This window comes from Eptatretus burgeri, chromosome 14 (genome assembly GCF_056783735.1).
Source record: "Eptatretus burgeri isolate ZD-2024b chromosome 14, Ebu_testis_v1, whole genome shotgun sequence".
Lineage (NCBI taxonomy): Eukaryota > Metazoa > Chordata > Myxini > Myxiniformes > Myxinidae > Eptatretus > Eptatretus burgeri.
In genome coordinates, this window is record NC_140974.1 from 16910564 (window position 1) to 16936053 (window position 25490).

The 25490-nt window shown below is 41.6% G+C and overlaps 1 protein-coding gene across 4 annotated transcripts in view; it reads left to right on the top strand.

Moving 5' to 3' along the window:
• The window catches only part of LOC147012713 (myb-related protein B-like), a 117536-nt gene extending 92658 nt beyond the window's left edge, over positions 1 to 24878 (top strand). Inside the window, exons 11-14 of one of the 4 annotated variants that reach the window (XM_085853808.1) lie at positions 8719 to 8820; positions 11472 to 11588; positions 22038 to 22196; positions 23480 to 24878. In XM_085853808.1, coding sequence (XP_085709934.1) covers positions 8719 to 8820; positions 11472 to 11588; positions 22038 to 22196; positions 23480 to 23584 — 483 coding nt within the window. In that variant the 3' untranslated portion in view covers positions 23585 to 24878. Of the gene's footprint in view, positions 1 to 8718; positions 8821 to 11471; positions 11589 to 13154; positions 14847 to 14888; positions 15147 to 22037; positions 22197 to 23479 lie in introns of those variants that run through there. The other 3 variants (XM_085853806.1, XM_085853807.1, XM_085853810.1) reach the window with 3 other exon arrangements.
• The last annotated feature ends 612 nt before the right edge of the window (positions 24879 to 25490 follow it).

The following is a 25490-nucleotide window of genomic DNA, read 5'->3' on the forward strand; positions in this document are numbered from 1 at the left end:
TGGGTGGAGCCTCAAGCAGACTTCATCCAAATCCACCTTGCCTATTAGTGCATCATTGCACGTCACCAACTGCCTATTTCGCGACCATTGTAAACAGCACTTTAACGGCGACTTGGCAAACGGCAGAAAGCAGCCATTTGCCAGAATTACCGAGGGAAAGCACGAAGCGCTCATAAAACGCCAACAACAACCAGCCAAACGGGGCGTCAAACATCGATGGAAAAAGGTGGACGCCAACGTCGATGAAAGGGGTGGGTGTCGGAGTTCGATGGAAAAAGGTGGGTGAGGTAAATGATCCACAGCCATATTTGACCATCAGAATAACTGCTCAGGAAAAGCCCGCGGTGTGCTTAATCAAATGTCTTGTAAGTTCAGGGTGTAAATAAATCGTCCACCTCCAAGCCAATGTGTCCTGGTGGAAAGGGGGTAGACGAGCCTCTGTTGGGCTAACGGCTATCTCATTGGCATGAATATGTGTCGTAAAACAGAAAAAGGCCATCCCATAAGGAAGGTAATCTATTCCTTACCCTTCTCCATCACATCAAAGTTAGAATCCCACCAGACATGGGGATGGGTCTATCCTGGACATGCATTTTGGGAAATAACTGTCTGAGGACCGAAATGTTTGTATGCATTAGTCAGGTCCGATTCTGAAATCCATAACGATATATATATATATATATATATATATATATATATATATATATATATATATATATATATATATATATATATATATATATATATATATATATATATATATGACACATACATACACACTCAAAAATGGAAACACCAATGTGAACTTCCTTAATAGGGCGTTGGGCCAGCACATGCGGCCAGTGCAGCCTGTTTGCACTGTGGCAAAGAGTCCACCAGCGTTTGGAATTCTGCAAGAGGGATGTGGCACCATTCTTCCATGAGAAAGTCAATCAACTCACCCCTGTTTGATGGATGTGGAAAACAATGTCTCAGGCGGTGTTCCAGAATATTCCATAAATGTTTGATTGGGTTCCGAGAAAGCCATGATATATGGATAGCAGCACTGTCATGCTCATCAAACCACTGGACAACCACACATGCTCTTTGGATGGGTGCAATTCTTCAGAAAAATGCCAGTGGCATACAAAAGGCCACTTTATATGGTATGTGCCATGTGGAAAACTATAGAAAAGACAAGACATTGCATAGCTTGCAGAAAATGCCAAACAATAGAAAATAAGGGACATTCCATCAGGTCAGGTCAGGTATAGGAGCATGTGCCAGAACAGCGCGTCACTGCGTCCACTTTCCGCCGGTACTCCAGGGGCCTCCGTCTGGCCTTCCCCCAGGCAGATTCCAGGCCCATCCCCATCTCCTTGAGACGCTGGCCAACCTGTGCAACCACGAGGCACGTGCTCGGCCCATTGGCCTCATACACTCACGAGACTCCCTCGTTGAGAGAATCTGGTGAGCAGGATCAGCATCAGGAAAACGAGTCACATGTCCATACAGCCGCAACTGATGCTCACGGACTATGCAGGTAACAAATCTCATCCGAGTCTCTCTCGGCAACTGCTCGTTGGACACAAAATCTGACCAGCGATAGCCAAGGATTCTCCGAAGAGACCTGGTACCAAAGGTATTAAGTCTCCGTCTCGCATCGATAGAGCAAGACTGGAAGCACCAGGGACCTGAAGACTCAGACTTTCGTCCTCCCGCACAGGTACCGGCAGCGCCACACCCCATGATCCAGTGAATCCATGACTCCCCAGGCCCGACCCAGACGTCTATTGACCTCTGACTCACAGCCAGCAGAGACATGAATATCACTGCCAAGGTGAGTGAATCTCTCCATGACCTCAACATCCTCACCACAAACAGACACAGACAGGACAGCAGCATCCAAGATGTCATTGAAAGCCTGGATCTTCGTTTTGACCCAAGAAACCCGTAATCCCAGCGGCTCCGACTCCTCATTCAGCACCTCGAGGGCCCCCAAAAGGAAATCTAAAGTCTCCGCAAAGATGACTACATAATCTGCGAAATCAAGGTCCGAGATCTTGACATTCCCAAACGATGCACCGCAGCTTGATCTTTCCGACATCCTCCCTAAAATCCAGTCCATGCAAGTGCTGAAAAGTGTGGGGGCCAGTACACACCCCTGACGAACTCCAGTAACAACTGGAAATAAGTCAGAGATGGTACCACCACACTTCACAGCACTCTCAGCACCAGAGTAGAGTTCAGACATCAGATCGATCAGTTTTGGTGGCACCCCACGAAGACCAAGAATCCTCCAGAGGACATCCCGATTCACTGAATCGAACGCTTTACAGAGATCAACATAGGCTGCGAGCAGCCCCTGCCGAAACTCTCGTCTGTGTTCGGTGAGAACACGAAGAGCAAGGATATGGTCAATCGTTGACCTCTGGTGTAAAGCCTGACTGCTCTGGATGCTGGTGCTCAAGCAGATGGTGGCGAACCCTATCAAGAATTATCCGAGCAAAGACCTTGCCCGGCACTGAGAGCAGCGTCACCCCTCGGTAGTTGTTGCAGTCTTGGCGATCACCCTTCCCTTTCCAGAGAGGGACAACAAGGCCCCTCTTCCAATCAGTTGGGATGATTCCTGTGTTCCAGGCAGAGCACAGAACTGCATGCAACGACACGAGTGCAGCATTTCCACCAGCCTTGAGAAGTGCAGCATGGATGCCACAGATCCCTGGAGCTTTACCCCATTTCAACCGGTTCACCGCAGCCCGTGTTTCCACAAGCGAAGCTGGACCACAGTTGATTGGAGGGTCAGCAACAGGGATTGTAACACCCTTGACGTCCAACTCGACAGCTGGGGGATCAGCCTTGTACAACCGCTCAAAGTAACTGGCCCAGCGGGCCTTCACTTCAGACTCCTCTGTCAAGAGCCTACCACTCTCTGCTCGAACTGCAGTGCTCCGAGGGTTGGGCTTGGATGAACGCAATGCGCAAATTCCCCTGTAAGCGGGACTAGAATCACCTGTCCACAGGTGATGCTCTACCCCTCACAGATTCCTCGCACATAGGCCTCCTTGTCCACCCTTAGCGCACGTACAGTTTTACGCCTCAGCTCCCTGAACAGCTCAGCTCTGCCATTCAGCCTGGCCCTGCGACTCTGGTCAATGGTATCCAGTGTCCCTTGAGAGACAAAATTCTTCTTTGCCCTGCGGTGAGTTCCAAGACATCCACCGGCAACATCAAGGACCGTGTTCTTGAAGGCACTCCACAACTCTTCAGGACCCCCCAAAGCACCCAGACCCCCCCAAGTGTCCACTCAGCCTGTTCGCAAACTCCTCAGCTACTCTCTCATCCTTGAGCTTGCCAACATCCAGCCTCGGCTGGGATGGTACCATTCTCCAGGATTTAAGGTGCAGCTTTAGAGTTGCTACAACAAGCCTGTGGTCAGTATTGAGGAACTGAGCACTACGGTAGACCCTGCAGTTCTGGATCATCCTCCAACGACCATAAACGAGGACATGGTCAATCTCCTTTGCCACACCGCCAGCGTTGGAATACCAAGTCCAGCGATGAGCTTGTGGGCAATGAAACCATGAGCCAGCGACCCTAAGTCCATGACTTCTTGCAAAGTCAAGGAACTTAGTGCTATTCTGGTTCATAGTTCCTGACCCATGGGGACCAACACATGTCTCATAACCATCCCTTTCAGTTCCAGTCGATGCATTGAAATCCCCCAAGACTAGAAGTGCATCTGGTCTGGAGCACTGATCAACCACAGACTCGAGCGTGGCGTAGAATGTGTCCTTCACGGTGAGGTCACTCGCCTCAGTCAGAGCATAGACAGAGACCAGGGAAATGACACGTAAGGAGTGACGAATCCTTAGTCTCATTATACTTCCATTGACCGGTGTTACCTCAATTTTCATTGGGGTCAGCTTATTGGACACAGCTGCAGAAACTCCTTGGGAATGGTAACCATCAGAGCGACCAGACCAATCGTAGGTGTAACCACCCACCATTACCTCGCCGCAATCCAGTCTCCGAACCTCAGAGAGAGCTGCAATACCGATGTTCAAACGCTTGAGCTCAGATGATAACAGAGACAGGTTATCATCCTCTCTTAGGGATAGGACATTCCAGGCACCCAACCGAAGGGACCGCCTCAGGTTAACCCAAGGAGACCGCCGTCTGGTGGACGACACCATGGTTTGTGGAAAATGGAAAATGTGGAAAAAATGTGGAAAAAAAACATTTCATGGTTTGTGGAAAATGCCAGACGATAAATAATAAGGAACATTCAAAAAATCTCGTGTGCATGGTGTACTACCCTTGTGTTGTTTGGAGGAACCAAGTATCCTCTGGAAAAGTTCATTTCATATAAAGGGATACCAAGTCATATAAAGTCTTTTTTTATATATAAATTTATCACACAGATGCACATTATCTTATGTGTTTTTGTTTTCAATGTACACAAAAAACTATACGTACTGAAAGGTTTTAACCAATACATAAGCCTGGTGTTAGCTTCGTGGTTAGGGTGGCTGGCTTGCAACGGTTGTACAACATGCACATGAGATTATTTTTGAATGTGCCTTTTTTTTAAAATCTGGCATTATCCACAAGCCATGGAATGTCCCTTCTTTTATATTGTTTGGCATTTTCGACAAGCTATGCAATGTCCCGTCTTTTCTATAGTTTGCCACATGGCACATACCATATAAAAGGGGTCTTTTCTCTGTCCCTGCCATTTTTCCAAAGAATCCTCTTCAAATTTCAAGTCAATCGGGTGAAAATTGACAATTTTAGAAATCTGGCCTATGTTGACCTCAAAAATAATTGGAAGTTGAAGTCAATGACCAAATGTGCAAATCCAGTTCAAATTTCAAGTCAATCGGATGAAAATAGACAACTTTAGAATTCGTTATATGTTGACCTTTTGGTCTATGTTGACCTCAAAAATACTTGGTAGTTGAATTAATTGACCCAATGTGCAAATCCGGTTCAAATTTCAAGTCAATAGGATGAAAAATGAGATCTTTCGCAATTTGGTCTATATTGACCATTGAGCTTATGTTGACCTCAAAAATAATTGGTGGTTGAATTCAATGATGAAATATTCAACTGCTCTTCAAATTTTATGTCATTCAGATCAAAATTGACAATTTCAGAAATTCGGCATATGTTGACATTTTGTCCTATTTTGACGTAAAAAAAAAAAAAAAAAAATAGTTGGTGGTTGAACTTGGTTTCCTGATATGCAAATCCTGTTCAAATTTCAAGTCAATTGGATGAAAATTGAGGATATCAGAAAATTGACCTATGTTGACCTCAAAAGAGTGACTGCTATTTCACATGATCATGTAAAATGTGGTAAATTTTTAATTTCCTCCTCTGAACAGTTTTCAATCTTAACAAAATGCAGATGCATATGACAAGTGCATTCACTACCGATCGCTTGACCCTGCTTTTCTTTTCGCGAGCGCAGGGTAATGAGTACATACAATTGTAGATGACTTACTTGATGCACAAATATATTGATGTACTAATGCATATCCATAAATAATGGATAGTGCTGCCCTCCGGTGGAAACCAAGTAGAATTGCATGATGTATCTGACTGGATGATGTGTGGGATAGTTGAATCTGAGCAAAAAATAGCAAAAAAGAAAAAAAACTCTGGCACTAAGGCGGAAATTGTTTTGAAAGCCATTAATTAGCCGTACTGTCTGATGTATATTCCAAGTTTCAGCTCGTTTCAATGGATAGCCTTTGAGTTACGAGCACCAACATATTTTTGGCAGACGGACAGACAGGCACCAACGTGAATTTCAAGGGTTTTCGTTAAAGATTCAAGTATGCGGAAATGGCATTGCTGAAATTTGGAACATATTACCTCGACGTAAAAAGGATTTACTTTTGAAATTTGCAGGTGTTTTCTTTTATTTTATTATTTTTGGTCCAGCAGGGGCCGAGAAACGAATTTCCAGTCCCTGTGTTAAAGTTGCAGACAGAGAAACTGTCCCATGTAAAGGGAAGGGTGCTTTGTGCCTCCCTTGATTGCCATCTTGGAAAACACCTCCCGCACTCCTTCCCACTTCCCCCAACAGGAAAAAATGCTGGAATATGGGGTGAAGATGATCATTCAGTACCATTAAGTAGTGATTGGCATTGACCGTGCCTTCCAAGGGAATGACTGCACCCAAACCATGCCAGGAAGATGTTCCCCACAAGATTACAAAACCACCAGAACCTTTCACCTTTGGAGCCAAGCATTCAGGGTTGTGGAGTTCTTTTAGGTTGGTGCCACACGTGCACTCGTCTGTTTGTCGAGAACATGGTGAAGGATGATTTATCTGACCATATCACATTTCTCTACTGCTCGGTAGTCGATTGTCTGTGTGCTCTTTGCACCACTGGACCTGCAACCGTGCATTACCAGGTGTGATTAGCCGTTCATACTCTTCAACCAGATATGGTATCCCGTTCTGTGGAGTACTCGGTTGACCAGTTTTTGATGAAAATGACTGCTCGCACCCAGGTTAAAATTTACAGTCAATCGATCTGCAGTTGCTTGACTTCTTTGCCTTGCACTTTGGATTAATACACGGATATCACGACCCTGGAATATGCACTTCTGCCCACTGTTGCCCTTTGCTGATGAAGTCTTTCCCTCGGAGTTCCATGCCGACATCACCTTGGACACCGTTGCTTGTGAAGCATCAGCAGGTTGAGCTTTCTTTGTCACTGAAGCTCCTCCAATGCGCCCCAACAATCACCCCTCTTTCAAAGTCACTGAGGTCTCCACTTGCAGCCATGCTAGCCATAATTTTAGGCAATCAGGCTTCTGCAGCATTTGTATACGTGATCTGAAGCGTGCTGGGATGTTTTTACCCTGCGCTCATGAAGCGAAAAGCGGGGTTAAGCGATCGGTCGCATCCGTGTGCCGTACATGCGTGTCTGCATTTTAAAAAATTCATTTTCTCAGCAACTGTAAGTCTGATTGACATGAAATTTTCCAAATAGGTGCGCCTCCTGTAGAATTTTTTGCTTAAGGCGTAATTATGACATCATAGGTCACGTGGTACAGGCACTATCTTGGAAAAACTTTGCACCTCTATATCTTCGAAACCATGCCATGGAAAATATTGAAACATGGCTCACTGGCAAGTACTCCCCATGGGGAATAGGATGTGTTAATGACGATGTCATCGTTTTCTTTATTATGACGTCATCATTCAACAAGCACAACGCTTGTTTTGATAAGTTATGAAAATTTTTTTATTTGCAACCTGGTCCAATTGACACGAAATTTTGACCATAGGCGTGCCTCCTCCTGTAGTAATTAATCATAATTCTGACATAGTAGGTCAAATGGTACAAGTGCCATCTTGGAAAAACCGAAAAACTTTGCACCTCTATATCTCTGAAACCTTGCCATGGAAAATATTGAAACATGGATCATTGTCAAGCACTCCCCTTGGGGAAGAAGATACGTTAATGATGATTTCAACGCTTGATCTGGTTGGAATGAAAAAAATATTCTCTGCAATTGTTGAAACCGCTAACTGATCAATACAAAACTTTAACTAATTGATCAACTACCCATGGGAAATATAGTTTGATAAAAGTGACATCGGTCACTGATCTGGCATCATATTGGAGCAAAGAAAAAAACATGAAAAATACAGAAAAGTTGGCTTGCACCACATTCTCCTCAAGACTACGCAGGGTAATTATTCTATGAATATCATCGAGTTTGCTCAATTAACACATGGGCCACCCCATTGTGGAAGTTTTTGCTCTCAATATACTTGATGTCCCTCATTTACCCAGGCGTTTCCATCCCCCCCCCCCCACTATGTACAATCGTACATACATTTTTTATATATACCGCAGAAATAGCGCCACCTTTGGTAGTAGTCAGTATTACAAATCTACTTCCTTTATCTCTTTCATGATAAAATGGAACCTTCTCAAAATTATGATATGTTGTGATCAATAAAATTTTATTTCAAAAATGACAAAAATTATAAAGTGCATCTCCAAGAATGTGCTGTAGCACATTGCCCACCGAAGTTGGGCTGATGAGGATACTCCCACCCAGAGGACAGGAGTGCCCATTGGTTACTATAATACAAAAAATAATACATTTGGCGAAAGAACCAAAGGCTGCCTTTAAATTGGATCGTCGTCATTACTGGACCATACTCTTAACAGATCATCAGTGCTGCTGGGCACTCTCTTGGTAAGGGTTATGCTGTGGGTGTTTTGCAGCTGCTTTCGCAGTGGTCATTCAGGGCAGGAATTTGCAAGTTGTTCAGGGTGCTGGCAATAACTCACCTACTTTTCTTGGAAGACACCATGACATATTTAACTTCCACCAAGGACTACTGCTAGAAGACGGGTCCTCCACCTCAACTTCCGTCCAATGGATGGCACATACATTGATGCCTTGCATGCAAAACACCACACTGGCAGTTTATAGCTGAATCAAGATTCTAACCCAGGCTGGCCAGCTCAAAAGCGAGTGCGCAGATATCTAAGCTATCATGCCAGCCATTACATGGAATATTAAATCTTCTAAATGACAGCTGAACAATGCAGAGGATAGGTTTTATTTTTTTTTTTGGTCAACATTAAAAGCACAAGTGTCACGTTGACCATTTAATAGATTCCTGCAGTATCTTTATATATGTAATGATTTTCCAGTTTTTAAAATCTTGCTTTTGTGCGTGTCCATAATCCACAGACTCTGCCCAACCTAGAGGAAGATCTCGACGATGTCCTTTGCTCCTTTGAAGCGACTGCCAATATTTTGGAGAAAGAGTCGATCCTGCCTCAATGGAGAGGGGTTAGTTTTTTTAGGGTATTAGGCATGCATACCTGTCGCTTAACTGATGGGGTTTAATCAAAACACAGCATGTTGTACTTCACAGACATGTTGCACATCTATCTGCGACTATCAATGAGGAAGTAAAATGATGAAAACGTGTGAAAAAAGGATCTTTTATAACTTGTAGATGTTGTTCTGTTGTGGTAGCTGTGGATGTTGTTGTTTGTGTGCTCATTCTGGGAACATACACACACACACACACACACACACACACACACACACACACACACACACACACACACACGCACATATACAGATATATATATATATATATATATATATATATATATATATATATATATATATATATATATATATATATATATCTTGCTTCGAGAAGTATTATTATATATATCCTTTTGTGTGCTCCTTTCATGTCCTGAAGGGTTCCTGCTGTATAAAGCTCCAATTTGCACTTCTTCTTCTGCAATCACTGAAAGACTGGCTTTTAAAACGGGCATCTTTGTAATTAAATGGATACAAATTTTTGTTCCAAATAAATTGATAATTAGTTTTCCAACCAAGTAAATTTATTGGCTTGCCAACGATAGCATTTGTGTTATTCAGCAACAGCAGGAACCGCTACATTAAAGCTCTATGTCCTGCTTCTTCTTCATGTGACGGATGGACACCTCTACTTTTCATAATAGATTAATCAAATAATTGGGTATTGTGTGATGTGGTAACGAGCGATCGATACCACAACATCTGGATTGTGATCAGATTGATAATACAACATAAGAACTGTCGGAATGTTGAATAGTCTTCTTTTATTTCTTTTTGTTTTCGACAGTTTTTCATAAGATCTGCATGACCCTGTATTACCTTGGCTATCCATTCACCATCATGGTTGCCCTTCATATCTGAAGACAGCTGTTCAAATGTGACATGCCAACAACCTGGAACATGAATTTGGTTGTAGTGTAGGAGCTGCTGTCCAGCCAACAACTACACTCTGAGATTGTAAGCAGTGTATTGTGGTCTCGATGGATATCCAAGAAGATCCACACCACTTTCTACGTGCAGTTTGAGGCAGGAATGTAATTTGTTCAGGGTGTCAGCGATTACTCGCTTCCTCTTTGCGAAAGACACCTTAGGATCTTCATCCACCAACCAGTGCTGGCAGACAGATTTTCTGACTTATTGTCCTTCTGATCGACGGCAGACGCATCGATGCAGCGCCCTACATGCACAACACCAGAGTGACGGTTTATAGCCAGATCGAGATTCAATCTCAGGCTAGAAAACTCAGATGAATGCTATCCATTAATGTCCTGTTTGATATTCAGCGCACATTTTTCACTCTACCTTCTTGCTCATTGAAATTTTTCTTTCAAATCGAAAATCGTCCAAACTTTTCACTCCCTTCAAAAAAAGAGAATAGAAAAGAAATTAAAATGCCTTAAAATGAGATTGAAAATATTGTCGCGGCCATGGCCGGTTAGTTTAATCCCCCCGGCCAAATTGTGCTGGACGGGCGGTTAACACCGACCAGGCCAGATCGCCGAGTGGTTTTCCTTAGGAAGCGGGCACGTGATCCTCAGAGATTATGGCGGGAAGGGGAGGGAGCAACGGAAGCACAGCACAAGGGTTTTTTATAATCGAACCCACCACAAATACATGGACACCAGCAACTTAAAATAAACACGGGGATTTAATGAAAATAAAAATATTTTCCAAGGGTAATAATTCAAAATGTCATAATAATACTTGAAGTAAATTAAGGTCTAAAGTTGAGACGCCTCCACAAACAGACTTTAATCCAGACACGGGAAAAACAAAATAAAATCCTCCCTTTTATTCTGGAGCTTAGCTTTGACCAGAGATGGTCTCGATTGAACTTTGGGATTGAGGCGTTTCGTCCTGCACGGGAAGACGCGTCAAAAAATGGCCCACCTTCCACTTTGAACACACAATGTGATAACGATGAGTTCGCTGAGAGGTGTACTCCTCCTCCTCTCTTTCTCATTATCGTACAACTGCGCTACTTAGCTGAGCAGGGATGGCTAGTGTCTTGCCCAGCACGCTGCAAATTCACCAACACGAACACGAACACGAGAATCTCGCAGCCATTCCGTCGCGCCGAGAGGAGAACAAAGCGAGATCCTCCACCCCAGCTACATTCCTCTCACAACCACTGTCTCCTCTTCGAACTCCACCGTTCTTCCACCTCCGTGCATGGCTTGTTGGCACCAAAACCGGGAACGCGGTTATTCTGCCTGATCGGCACATTTGGCTTGCTTCTTGTTATGGTCGTTGTTGTTTTGAAAACACACTTCTTTCATGGCTGGTTTATAAATACAAAAACGCAGGGGGTCACAGGGGGCAATTACATACTGGGGGAAATTGGTCTTAATCCCTGTCTAATTATCACAGCACCATCCCCGTGTGTTGACAAGTAACACTTAAGCTCATGGTTTCCCTACTTAATTTACATCGAGATGTCTCCTACACATCCATGGACCAGGCAACTCTATACAATCCTAACTTTCCGTTAAAATTACTCCATCTACCTCCACAACCATAACAATATGTTTGTTATGTGATGCATGATAATATGAACTATTATCCACATTTTGTGATGCATGTGTCTGTTTTATCCCATCAAGGGACTTTCCCCACCGGTGAAAAGAGCTCGCAAGTCCTTGGTGCTGGATGTCAGAGGTCGCGAGAACATTGGAGCTAACCAGGCCCCTGAAAAACGATCTTCAACTGTTGGAAGCCAGGTGAAGCATTTTTATCATTTTTTTTTAACATGCCTTGGTTTTAAACTTGTTAACCTCCGCCATCGAAGATGGACGGAGGTTACTGTTTTCACCCCTGTCTGTTTGTTTGTTTGTTTGTTTGTGAACAGTATTATGGAAAAACTCCTGGACGGATTTTGACGAAACTTTGTGGGGGGGATTCGGTCTGGTCCAAGGATCATGCCATAAGATTTTGGACTTGGTCCAAAGTCCAATATGGCCACTATGGCGGCCATTTTGGAAAAATATTTGAATTTTTGTTTTTGCATTTCTACATGTTTTAAGTTATTTCCAACCAAAAAATAAATTTGTTAGAGAAAAAAAAAACAAAATTGTGTCGTCATGGTGTCAGCATTTCTTTGATCATCATGTCAACATTTCTGTGAGATCATCCTAGGTCTTACTAAGACATCATCGTAGGTCAAAAATTTCAACGGATTCGTGATCAGCGTGAAAAATGGCCATAAAAAAACACTCCTTTTAACGGGACAACAGAGAAAAAGTCGATGTGTGCCTTACCCTAATATTACATGCCCTAGTAAGCCATAATTATCAAATTTTAACTGAAAAGTGGGTAAATTTGGTGGCCATTTTGAATTTTTGCATTTTACCAACCAAAGACATCATCCTAGGTCAAAAATTTCAACGGATTCGGGATCAGCGTGAAATTTGGCCATAGAAAAACACTCCTTTCAAAAAAAGTCTGGTTGTATGCCCAACCCTAGTAGAACACGTCGCCAACCATTTCTTGGAAATGCTTTTCCCGATGTTATTCAAACTTGGCACACAGATGATGAATGATTGCTTACATAAGCACGTCATTTTATTTCGAGATCAGATCCAAGATGGCCGACTGGCAGCCATTTTGTTACTTAAATGTGTCCCCAACCATTTCTCAGACATGCGTTGTCCGATTTTGTTCAAACTTGGCACAAGCACAGAATATGATGGCTTACATGTGCCCCTCACTTTATTTTCTGATCTGATCAAAGATGGCCAACTGTTAGACTGGCGGCCATTTTAGCTGGATATAAATATTGGCTTGCCCTTTAATTCCATACAGCAAAATTAGTAAAACAGCAGGGGCTATGACGTTTTATATCTTTTTTTACTTGTTTTGTATCCATTGGCAAAAGGGGATATATATAAATACGTACAATTATTATTATTATTATTAATATTATTAGTTGTGTTATGTGGAAGGGGGGAGGGATCCATAGCTAGACTGTGGAAAGTGTAGTCTGGTCCATGTGTTTCGAGCAGGTTCGATTGCTATGTAACAGGGATCTGTCAGAGTAAGTCGTTTCTTACGTGTGACGCTGAGGAGGCAACGTATGTCATTTATAGACGGGGTGAATGGATTAATTAATTATATCTATCTGCAAAACCTCTTGTTTGTGGGTATGGCTAGGTGAGGACTTCCCATCACAGAGGCACATGTCCGTGTACAAAAAGGCCAATTATGATCTTTCTGGCCAGTGGGTGCCAGCCATGGTGGCACAGTGGGCCGTAGAGCCCAGAAAAAAAGATGTATGTTTATTTTTATAGTGGGCAGGACCCAAGAGGGAGACTCCGCTCAGGACAGAGAGGAGAAAAGGAGTCGACGACCGCAAGATAGTCCACCAGAGAATCAACCAGGAGAGAATGGTGTGCAAGAGAGGCTCGTGCACGAAAGTCCACCAGGACAGCACCAGGAGAGGCTCATGTGGAAAGTAGGATGGAGAGAAACCTCACTTGGAGGAGAAGTCTCGTTTGGAATCGACCCAAGCTGGGATCACCCTGTGTTTTTAGAGGGCCAAGCGGCCTCTGTCTCAAGCAAAGGGCAAAGGGGACAATCTGGCCAAGATGAAGGCCTACTCATCACTGGCCCTACTTGTGGCCTTTTGACTTCTTCTGGGTACTGTCGTTACTGGCTCTTGTCTTGCACATGGTTTCTAAAACAGGCTGCATTGTGTTGAACTGCATCCACCATGTGCATCAGAGAAAAGGGAAGTGCCAACTGCATTATTGGTGTGTTGTAAAAGTGTGATCTGTTGCGCCTAGTGGGTTAGGATTTGAGCTTTTATTTCTCATTCATTGCATATAAGTTTGCCTATCCCCATTCTCCTTTTTGTGTCTTTTGACTCGCTTGGTTTTTTTTCGTTTATTACAGCATCTTGTCGACCCTCTTCCCTCTGCTTTTTAACTATATAAATAAATCCTTTAAAAGGTAAGAAAGCGTGTTTCATCCATTTACTTTCTGTGTGATTTGTCTCATCTGGGTGGCCTTGGGAAACGGTAAAGGATAGTAATATTGAACGCAGTGCCAGAAGACCATTTTGACCATCTTTCGGCTTCCCGGCTCCAAGGAATTCCGTATTATTGGACACTCAGACACGACATTTGCTGTCAGAAGTGGGATTTTTCGAACCCCTGACGTTGACATCTATTGTCAGGTCTTGGGATATTATACAAACCCATTTAGTTTTCCCCATGGAATATTTTTAATTAAATTTTTCATTTAAAAAGTTTTATTTTCATTTGAACATGCACGGGAGAAACGTGGACAAAATGATGGATGTCCATGTTAGAGCAGATGATGAGGATCTCGTGCTTGAAGGCAAGCTGGGGGTTGGCCCAAGTGGGGAGGAGCAAAGTATAGGAACGTCCTCGCATAGTGGACTAGTGTCGGTATGAACGCCAATTGGAGTTTAAATGTTTTGTGCTGCAAATGCAGAGAAAGGACCTGTTAGTCATGAGCAGCTGTCAGCTCATGATAATGGAGAATTGTTGGGAGAGCGGGAGGTTCAAGGCTTGCAGCCGCGTTTGGAAATGCAATGCCGGGAATTTCAAATTAAAATTGAGATGGGAGTTTACTTTTGAGCAGCCTTGGCGGGAGTCGGTTCTCCTGGATTCGGACCAGAGGAGGTGCAGTGACTCATTAATTTTTCTTTACTCGTTAATTAATTCTTATTTTTATTTTGCGAATATTTGTAATAAAGCAAACGTGAACTCCTCGTAGTCAATCAGTTGCATCCTTGCAGAGAGTCAATCAACGCAGGGGATGCGGGAAGGAGAGTCAAAACAAGAGCTCATCATCATGACATGTTCGAAAATCGCGTGCCTTTACTTTCAAGCCTTTTCTCATCGTTATTCACGAGTCACTCAACACATCATTATTTAAAAGTGATTTTTGTTCGACATTACCAAGATTGTTGAGCGAAGTGGATTTCCTTTGTTTGGCTAAACAACCATGGCGACAATGAATGAGTCTCTTCTGCTTGCCATCTTCGACGCCATTAGCTGCAGCAGCTCAACACCAATAAATCCATTCTTCACCCACCGCTGGAGAGACTACGATGGAGTAATCATCAGCCGGACTTCATTAACAACACTTCATTACATTTTAAATGTGAGGTGAGATTTCTTTTGTCTTGGTTTAAGCAGCATCATCATAACCAGCATACTGAAAGGAATAATCACTGCAGAGGTAATAGGGTCGGCCTTGTTGGAAATTGCCCCCCCCCCCCTGCGAGATTGGGTTGAGCCTAGGATCCGGCGATATATTGATATATCGGATATATCGATATAATTTCTCACATTGATATTCCAGTCTTGGAATTCTGAATATACAGGTATACCGAAAAAAATCGATATGAAAAACAAAACAAAACGGTATATCACCAACAAATTGAAGAAAGGTGTTTGCAATCTTTAAATATTATTTTTAAAGTTTTGAAGCACTTGGTGTCTCGGCTAAACATGGAACAGGAACAGTGAAACATATGACGTCAAGATGTACCAGGAAGTAAGTGCAGTATGTTTTAACTTTTAAACCTCAGCATCCAAGATCATTAGCTCCGTACAAGCAATCGTGTTTTTCTTTTCCCTCGTGGTTGGTTTTAAAGCAATTGCTAATTGGTTATTTATATGAATTGGGTGTGAGTAGTAGGATAATGGGGCTTCTAAAACACCCCAAAATTTACACTGAAGTGAATGGGGGAAAAGGGGAAAACGTTTTTACCGACACCCAAAATCTCCCCCAAAAATCCGATTTCTCCCACTTTCAACTAAGCCAATTAACAAAACGTTAATTCTCAATACACCAACTACTACTACTGGTGGTCTTTCACCATACTAACATCTTTTCATTATACTCGAATCATGAACCAATGAATATTTGTTTATGTACTATTTTGGGGGATAACTTAGTTTTCTTATGGCACTCAGCACCATCAAGTATGTCAACAAACAATATGTTGGAACTTTGTTCTTGGTTGAAGTATCATTGTTTAGCAGAGATGAAATAACAAACCCCTCTCAATGTTCTTGTCTGAACACCTCCTGAGCCGCATCATTTTTTTCATAAGCTATGCCCACTTCGACCTATACCACGCCCACTCTTCCTTAGCAACACCCACTTTTGTTTGATGTAATTCACTCGGTATTCCAGTTGTAAATTTATTCCCTGCTAAAAACTTTTTCCAATCTCCCCCACGTTTTTGTTTAGAGATTAATTTACTCTTTAGAGCCACACATGGAACATATCCCTTTTTGTATAACCCCATTATTTTTACTTTTAACATATGAGATCTGCTTCGTATCAGTTTTATTTTTACATTTGAGACAATAAATTGTAGTCATTGTATTTATTAATGAGAAAAAATTCATACAGAGTGTGAAAACCTTTTTAGTTTCCAATACATACATTACATTTGAATCTTAAGATTTAAAACATAAAGGATCCTAAGAAATACCTTCACTCTCTTCTCCATTTATTGAGGGAAAAAAATGTAAAACTTTAACCAAAGTCAATAACACCAACAATATAATCTTTATCTCTCTCTCTCTCTCTCTCTCTCTCTCTCTCTCTCTCTCTCTACATCTCTCTCGTTCTCTCTCTCTCTCTCTCTCTCTCTCTCTCTCTCTCTCTCTCTCTCTCTCTCTCTCTCTCTCTCTCTCTCTCTCTCTCTCTCTCTCTCTCTCTCTCTCTCTCTCTCTCTCTCTCTCTCTCTCTCTCTCTCTCTCTCTCTCTCTCTCTCTCTCTCTCTCTCTCTCTCTCTCTCTCTCTCTCTCTCTCTCTCTCTCTCTCTCTCTCTCTCTCTCTCTCTCTCTCTCTCTGTCTCTCTCTCTCTCTCTGTCTCTGTCTCTGTCTCTGTCTCTCTCTCTCTCTCTCTCTCTGTCTCTGTCTCTTTCTCTCTCTCTGTCTGTCTCTCTGTCTCTGTCTCTCTCTCTGTCTCTGTCTCTCTCTCTGTCTCTGTCTCTGTCTCTGTCTCTGTCTCTGTCTCTGTCTCTGTCTCTGTCTCTGTCTCTGTCTCTGTCTCTGTCTCTGTCTCTGTCTCTGTTTCTCTCTCTGTTTCTCTCTCTCTCTCTCTCTCTCTCTCTCTCTCTCTCTCTCTCTCTCTCTCTCTCTCTCTCTCTCTCTCTCTCTCTCTCTCTCTCTCTCTCTCTCTCTCTCTCTCTCTCTTTTTTTTTTTTTTCTTGACCTATATATTCTTGATAGACTTGTTAATTCTTTGTTTTCCTCCTCAGTGCATTGAGATTGATTCATTTTCTATAATACCTCCAATATTTTTGATAATCTCAGTGTTTTCCATATTTTTATATTGATTTTTTTTCTCTTTTTCTCTCTCTCTCTTTCTTTCTCCTCATTTTACTCTTCAACACTTTTCCTCATCCCTTACTACCCTTGAACCACCTCCCAATAGAATATCATACATACAGTATATTCATCTGGATTTCTCGATAATCCTGTATCCAAAATACTTTTTTTAACAACAGGAAGCCAATAATATTTGTTCTGATTTCTAAAATAGCTTTACATTTTATCAACTTTAAAACCTTTTCTTTATTTAACATTTTGTTAAATCCAAACTTGTTGGTTTCTTTTGCAATCTTTTGCAATGTAAAACTAATCTTTTATTGAAAAGCCACTATTCTTATGTTGTAGAACATATTTATGAGAATACTGAATACCTTATTCTTGAAGATACGCTTGGATGCAGAAATGATAATTTTCTTGAAGTCTTCTTGCTGTCATTTATGTATTAAAAATATTTTCAGAAATATATGAGAGATTAATATGATGTCTGGTAATACCTCCCCGTCTTCTTCTTTTTAAATCAGTTTGTATTCCCCGACTTATGATGTAAAATCCCGTTCTTTGTGTTTTCTTTACATAAACTACTGCAAAGTTGTTATTGATTTTAGCCTTATTAAATTCCTTGATTTGTTGTTTGCTAATAGTGCTTCCACATATCTCATTATCTCAACCAAGTAGATAATATTCTTTTTTTTACGAGACTGATTAAATCTTTCAGGTCTTGTAGGTTTATTTTTTTTAAACAATTATACCCTAAACCCAAGGTTCTATTCTCAGTGCTTCCACATATCTCATTATCTCCACCAAGTGGATAATATTCTTTTTACGAGACTGATTAAATTCTTTCAGGTCTTTTAGATTTATTTATTTATTTTAAACAATTATACCCTAAACCCAAGGTTCTATTCTCCTAAAAACTATACAGTATACACCCTTCTTAATTTTTTTTTATTTCAATTGGAACTGTGAATTCTGTAATGACCCAGAGATAAAATAAACATTTTTGTATCTTTGGAATACACAGCCATTTTATTAAGGATATATATTGTGATAAATCACTGAATCTAAGTCATTCGCATCTGTCGGACTTGGATAATTTATTAAGTTGTAACCATTTTTCATAATAATATTTTTTGTTATCCTATATTTCTGTCGTTCAGCCTGTGCCTTTGTATAATAATTTGACAAATCAATATCCGACTCTTGGATGAGACAAAAGGTAGAACCATCTTTTTCCAACATGTCATTGATATTAGATTTAAAATTATATCAAAAAAATCCTGATTACTGTTGAGTTGAAATAACACATCAATATAATTGACCAAAACAATATGAACTAGAGGGGGAGCACTCGGTAGAGTGCAAAACCTCCGCCTCCAATACTGCTAGGTCACTCAAGTGAACCTGATATCCTATTCATTCAATTTGACGTCAACAGTGCTCACAGAGTTATAGTTTGCAACTTTCCCTTTTACTTTTAACTTTTACATCCTCAATTCATTCGTCATAACTAGATTCCTTGAGACAGAAATTGATTTTACGTGGGTATATCCACCTGAAGTTCCAAAATCAGCCGCAATTATAATTTTGGCATGTTTTTTTTGGAAATCACTTATAACATGTATAAATGCAAAAAAAGAAAAAATCGAAATTTTGTTGAAAAAAAAGTTGCAAATTTTTTTTTCTCTAACAATTTTTTTTTTGGGGGGGGGGGGGTTGGAAATCACTTATAACATGTAGAAATGCAAAAAAGAAAAATTCGAATATTTTTTCAAAATGGCCGCCATAGCGGCCATATTGGATTTTGGACCAAGTCCAAAATCTAATGGCATGATCCTTGGACCATACCTAATCCCCCCACCAAGTTTCGTCGAAATCCGTCGAGGAGTTTTTCCGTAATACTGTTCACAAACAAACAAACAAACAAACAAACAAACAAACATAAAGGGGTGAAAACAGTAACCTCCGATCTTCGATGGCGGAGGTTAATTAAAATCTTGGACTTGAAATGTTTGATAAACACCATTCTGTAAGAATTTATTTATTTCAACAGGTGGTGGAAGACCATAACTTTCTAAATAATATTTATGTTGACTATTAAAAATACAAATCCAATGAGAACCATTGCCACCATTATCTTCTAAATTAATAATAATATTCATTGTATACCAAGATGATTTTGTTCATTCATCTCTCATACAAATAACCACATTATCAATTTTAGTTTTTTACAATTCTGTTGCGGATCTGGGCAGTTACGTTAATCCCCCACGCCCAATTGTGGTGGACGGGCGGTTAACAGCCCGGATTGCCGAGTGGTTTTCCTTCGGAGATGGACAGGTGATCCTCAGATTATTGCGTGCATGGGAGCGGCATTGGCGAAGCAACGGAACAGATGGATGCACAGCACCAGGGGTTTATACTCGAACCCCACAACAAATACACGGACACAGCAACTTAAAATAAACGGGGATTTAATGAAAATAGAATTATTTAGAAGGGTATAAGTCAGAATGTAATAACAATACGTGAACTAATTAAGGTCTAAAGTCGAGGTGCCTTTACACATGGACTTAAATTCAGACAAGGGGGAAATGAAATAATAGAAAAGCAAATCCTCCCTTTATTCTGGCACTAAGCTTGGTCCAGAGATGGTCTTTACGGAACTTTGGAATCGAGGCGCTTCGTCCTGCATGGGTAGACGCGCCCAAAAATGGCACCAAGCCGCGCTCTGGGCGGGAAACATACATGAGGTAATTCATGAGGTGGTATTCAACGCCAGGGCTCACCAACTGCGGTGCAGCTTCTTCGTCGATCGTGCTTACTGACGTTGCTGCTTTGCAGAACGGTGCCATCTCTTTCCCCCGATGGCTCGACATGAAGCTTTGGCGCTGGTCCGACACAATTTAGCCAAAAGTCAATGGCCAGAGCCTTGCTCAACCACGCGAGCCAATTCTCCTCAGCACGAATACGAGAATTGTGCCTCCCCTTCATGTGTTGAAGGCAAGCCAGCCGTAATGTCCCGATCTTACACGCCATCTCCTAGTTCCGGTCTTTAATGAACTCTCAATATATTCTGTTGGACCCCGCTATTCACGGATTGTCCATTCCTGGATCCCACATATTCGCAGTTAATAAAATGCAACCTGCTTCTGTATTCGCGGCCCTGTGCTTCACATTTTTGCTCGTTTTCTTGCGCATATTCGTGGTTTTTTATGTTGTTTTTTTGCAAGCGTCTGCGTTTTTTTTCATGTTTTTTGCTTTTCCCTTATGAATCACGAAGCACGGGGAAACTATCCCCCCTTTTCCCCATTGAAACAATGCCCTGCCATTTGCGGAATTTTCCAGGAACGTATCCCCGGGGAATAACGGGGTCCGAGAGTGTACCATTTTAAGTTATTATCATGTATATACTTTTCACCAACAACATTCGTCCCCCCCCCCTTTTCTTGTGTCGTGCTGATAGTAATTTTTTATGCCTCCGCATGAAGGGTGCCGGCGGCATTATGTTTCGGGTTGTCCGTCCGTCCGTTCATCCGTCCGGATTTTCGTTTACGCGATAACTCAAGAAGCAAATTGTAGAATTTAATCAAACTTGGTAAAAAGGTAAAGTAAGACAGGGCAATTAAGTGATTAGATTTTGGGCCAGATGTGATAAAGGTCAAAGGTCAAGGTCAAACTCTGAAATTTTACTGTTTACGCCCTAACTCAAGAAATATTGGACATAATTTCATCAAACTTGGTACAAAGGTAAAGTTAGACAGGGCAATTAACTGATTAGATTTTGGGCCAGATATGACAAAGGTCAAGGGTCAAATATGTCAATACTCAAGTGTTTTGTGTGGGAGAGTGGAGGCATACCCGTCGACTGCGCGCAGTTGAATTACTCCAGTTTATAATTTTAGTTTTCATATTTCTTTCTTCAACCATTCATAAGTCTCAACTCACTGCTTTTTTATGCGTCCGCAGCCGAAGGCTCGAGGCATTTTTTTTTTTCGGGTTGTCCGTCCGGCTGTGCATTCGTCCGTGCACGCGTGTGTTGCAGATTTTCTTGACTGCGATAACCTGTTAACTGCAAAAGGGATTTTGACATAACTTGATACAATTATTTACAATGATGCAAAGATAAACTGATTCAATTTAGGGATCAAAGGTCATGTGACCCTCAGCTGAAAGCAGCAGATTTTCATTTTGACCATACTTGGTACATGTATGTACTCTGATGAAAAGATTAACTGATTCGATTTTGGGGTCAAAGATCATGTGACCTTCAGCTGAAAGTGCTAAAATTGAACATAGCTCTGGATGGGAGAATCTGATGTTAACATATATCGGTGAGTGGTTTGCCCATTGTGGGTGGAGGAATGCTATGAACTACAAGATGACAAAGTCAAGGGTCATGAGACCTTGATTTGACAAACCATTTAAATTGACCAAACTCTCATGTTGACATGGGTCGGGGTGGAGAGCGAGAGAGAAAGAGGGGAGTGGTGTTTGAATTTCTAAAAAGTACAAAATCAAAGGTTAAAGGTTGAGCGTATGAGAGCTGTATTTCAAAATCCAATTGCAGGCCATTCATATTACTTGACAGAAATGCATCTGATGTCGACTTCGGTGAGTGCTGGATTACTTTGGGGGTATTGAAGAAGGATATCAATTACTAGGTCAAACAGCATAGGTCTGGTTTGACCTTTTAATTGAGATGAAAGTTAACAGCGGGTTGACATCCAACACAGGTTGTAGCATATCCATTCACACATTCACGTCAAATTATATTTTCTCATTATTTATTTTGTGTTTTAAAAATAAATATTGCATTGCTTTGTTTACCCCTGACTCTTGACCACCAGCTCTCCCAAGCTCGGCAACTTCTCACTTCCTCGCTGTGTTTGAGCCCATGTGATGTCAGTCATAGGAAAGAGCAAACGTTTTTGAACGAGGCCTTCATTGCTCCATTCACGAACCTGTCTCCCAAGTCTGGAACCGGAAAATTTTGCCATGCCTCTTTGGTAAGCCCCAGCTTTCTTACATTTGGTAAAACAATGGCTGATGTCCGACAGGGATTTCTGGTCAATCTTTTGAATCTTAAAACTTGATTCCTATTTAGCCTCGCCTGTTTCAAAAGGGATGGGAGAGGCTATTATAGTGTGTGTGTGTGTGTGTGTGTGTGTGTGTGTGTGTGTGTGTGTGTGTGTGTGTGTGTGTGTGTGTGTGTGTGTGTGTGTGTGTGTGTGTGTGTGTGTGTGTGTGTGTATGCATATATGCTTTATTTAGGTGGTTTGTTCTCAGATAACTGTAATCTATATACACACAGGTGAGGCTGTGCATTGTTAAATGTTGTCTTGTTTTGTTTTATTGGAAGGGGCACGGTCCGTCAATCCTGTGAGCGAGTGATCATTTATATATGGTTGTTAGTGATGCAACCCTTTCATTAAAACAAAAACCTTAAGATGGTATTTGCATTGAAATTTGTGCATAGGTATGTGGATCAACAAATTTGACTTTAACCTTCTTCAAAAAAAAAATCCACTTTTGAGGAATTGTTTGCCACGTGTATTATCTGGAACATCTTGGAGAAAACCATGCTAACTGTGGTTTCTCAAATCTGGAGGAATTACATCACACCATAGCATTTCACACCACAGGGTGCTTGATGCACTGCCCTACATTTTTGCTGTCCAGAACTTGCTTGCACCCTTCGAGTTATGGGAAGAGATAAAATGGCACTATCACTACACAAGAGAAATGGTGTGAGCACAACGCCCCTCGTGCTCAGTGCAAGAAAATACCTAATTTGGTTGTACAATACTCCTGCATCCCAATCCAGTCCTTATCCTGATACTGCATCACATTATATGACGTGTATCGTGATACTTTATTTTTACAGGGATTTAGGCTCATTGAAGAGCTAAATTAAATAGGACAGCCGGTTCACAAACAGGCCTGGTGTTGGCTTGAGGGTTAAGGTGCTTGGCTTAAGATCTTAGGGTCGTGAGTTTAAGCCCCTGGTGGGCTGTTGAATCAATACCAGGTCGGGTTGACTCAGCCCGTCATCCTTCTGAGATCGGCGATATAAGTACCAGTGTACTGGTAACAGGGGCATTGCAAGAGCGGCACAGTCAATGATGCTACTTGCAGCCTTGTGCTGCACATGAAGGAGGAGGAGGAGGTTCACAAACTGTAAAAGGATACAGAAAGGGGAAATGGGGAACAGCATAAAAATTAACAATAGATTTGGAGAGAGCGACAATGAGTGTTGATCTCACTGATGTGCAATGGTTTGTGTTTGCAGCTGGACAGTGATTGGGAAACTGTGGCATATGGTAAAACGGAAGATCAGAGATTGCTCACTGAACAAGCAAGACGATACATCGAAGCTTTTGACCCATTACTATAGGCAAAGCATTCGAGCTTCGGCCGTAGCCCAACCACATCAGGGTTTTTCATAAGTAGTTATTCTGAAGCTGCTTGCACATTGAAAGCAATGTGAACAATTGTGTTGCATCCCTTTTTTTTACATTGGCTTTTATGAAAGAACAGAAAACAATGGTCATCACATCTCATAGAAATGCTGACATGATGATTTAAGAAATGCTGACACCATGACGATCTTAGGAATGCTGACATCATGATGATCATTAAAATGCTGACATTTTGATGATCACAGAAATGCTGACCTAATGATAATGATGGACATTATTGATTGGATTTTTGTTGGGGGGGGTAGCAGTTTTGGAGCTGGTTTTCTTAATCTTTTAAACCCAAGCGGCCAATTTAGCAGCGACTATTCAAACCTTCATATACCTGAGCAGCCCAATTTTTGCTCCAGGGAGCCCAGGGTGGAAGAGCCGAAAGTCCACGGAGCTCAGGGTTCAAAGGGTTTAAAAGAATGATTGATCAATGTAAAGCATGGGGGTGAGACTACTTTTGTTCTGTTTTCAAAGTTTATATGCTTCAACGACTTTTCACTAGTGGCACTTGTTTCTATTGTTGCTTTTAAAGGCAGTTAGCTTGTTTTATTTACATTTTGGAAATGTATCATGAGATGCTGAATATTTTTTAGTTTCCATCCCTCACTCCTCCCTCTCCCCCCATCCCACCCCACCGCCCCACCCAAGCCCCCAAAATCTACCCCATTCACTGCCTCGTAAAGTTCATGAGCCAAGTTTGTTTCTATGCATTCAAAATGGCCACGTTCCGTTCCATCGATGACTGTTCCCTCACATCTGCCTCCAAAACTATATGGAATTTTGAGTGCCAAAAAAGGAACTTGTAAAGTGTAGGTTTATATTTATGGTGTTTTATTTTTGCTAAACTTTTAATTTTATTTTTGCACATTTTTTTTGTCATGAAAGTAATTAAACCTTTGCTGCTGTGTGAGTATGATGAAATGCGGAAGTAGACTTATTGCTTTCAATATTGTTTTATATTGGTTGAATTTTAAAAATGGTAAATTTTTAAAAGCAAACGATTTTTACTGATATTTAGAATTGAATATGCTCATAGACTCTCTTTAACGGTTGGGGATAGAAAACAATTGTGAATATTTAAGTGCGTGTATGTGTTTAAAGTTTTATTAATTTAAATGTGAATGACTTCAAAGTTATCAACATTATTTTGCCGACAAATACTTGCTATCAGCAATATGAAATAAACGATGACATATTTGATGCTGGAATGTTTGGTGTGATGCGCTTTTTCTGAATGCACTTTAACTACATTTTGAAAACCTTTTGTGTTTATGAATGAAGGCTTTGAAAGTCGAAGAATACAAGGAATTTACAAAATCGATGATGATCAGACGAGTATGATTGCCATCTGTTCAAGAATAAAGTACCAGGTACCACATGGCAATCATGCATGTACCATGTACTTTATCCATCCATCCATCCATTGGGACCATACTCTGTACAGAGCGTGGGTGCTGCCGAAGCAGTCTCCTTGGCTATTGGGCACAATCCTGGACAGGTCGCCACTCTGACGCAGGATACTTGAATAACTCGGTCATCCCAGCAAGCTGGTACTCATTTTGCCGACCTCGGAAGGATGGCAGGCTGAGTCAACCCCCTGGTGAATTAATTCAGCGGGCAACGAGGCTTGAACTCAGGACCCTCGGATCCCAAGCCGCCACCCTAACCACTGAGCCAACACCAGGCTACGTACTTTATCACCACTACATGAATTAAATATACTCGTTGATATTTCCTTAACAGGGACCTGCAGAACACCCACACAATGTAATGTGGGACTTCAAGTCCTCTACCCCCCAACCCCCACCCCCCAATCATAAATTCCCCAACCCA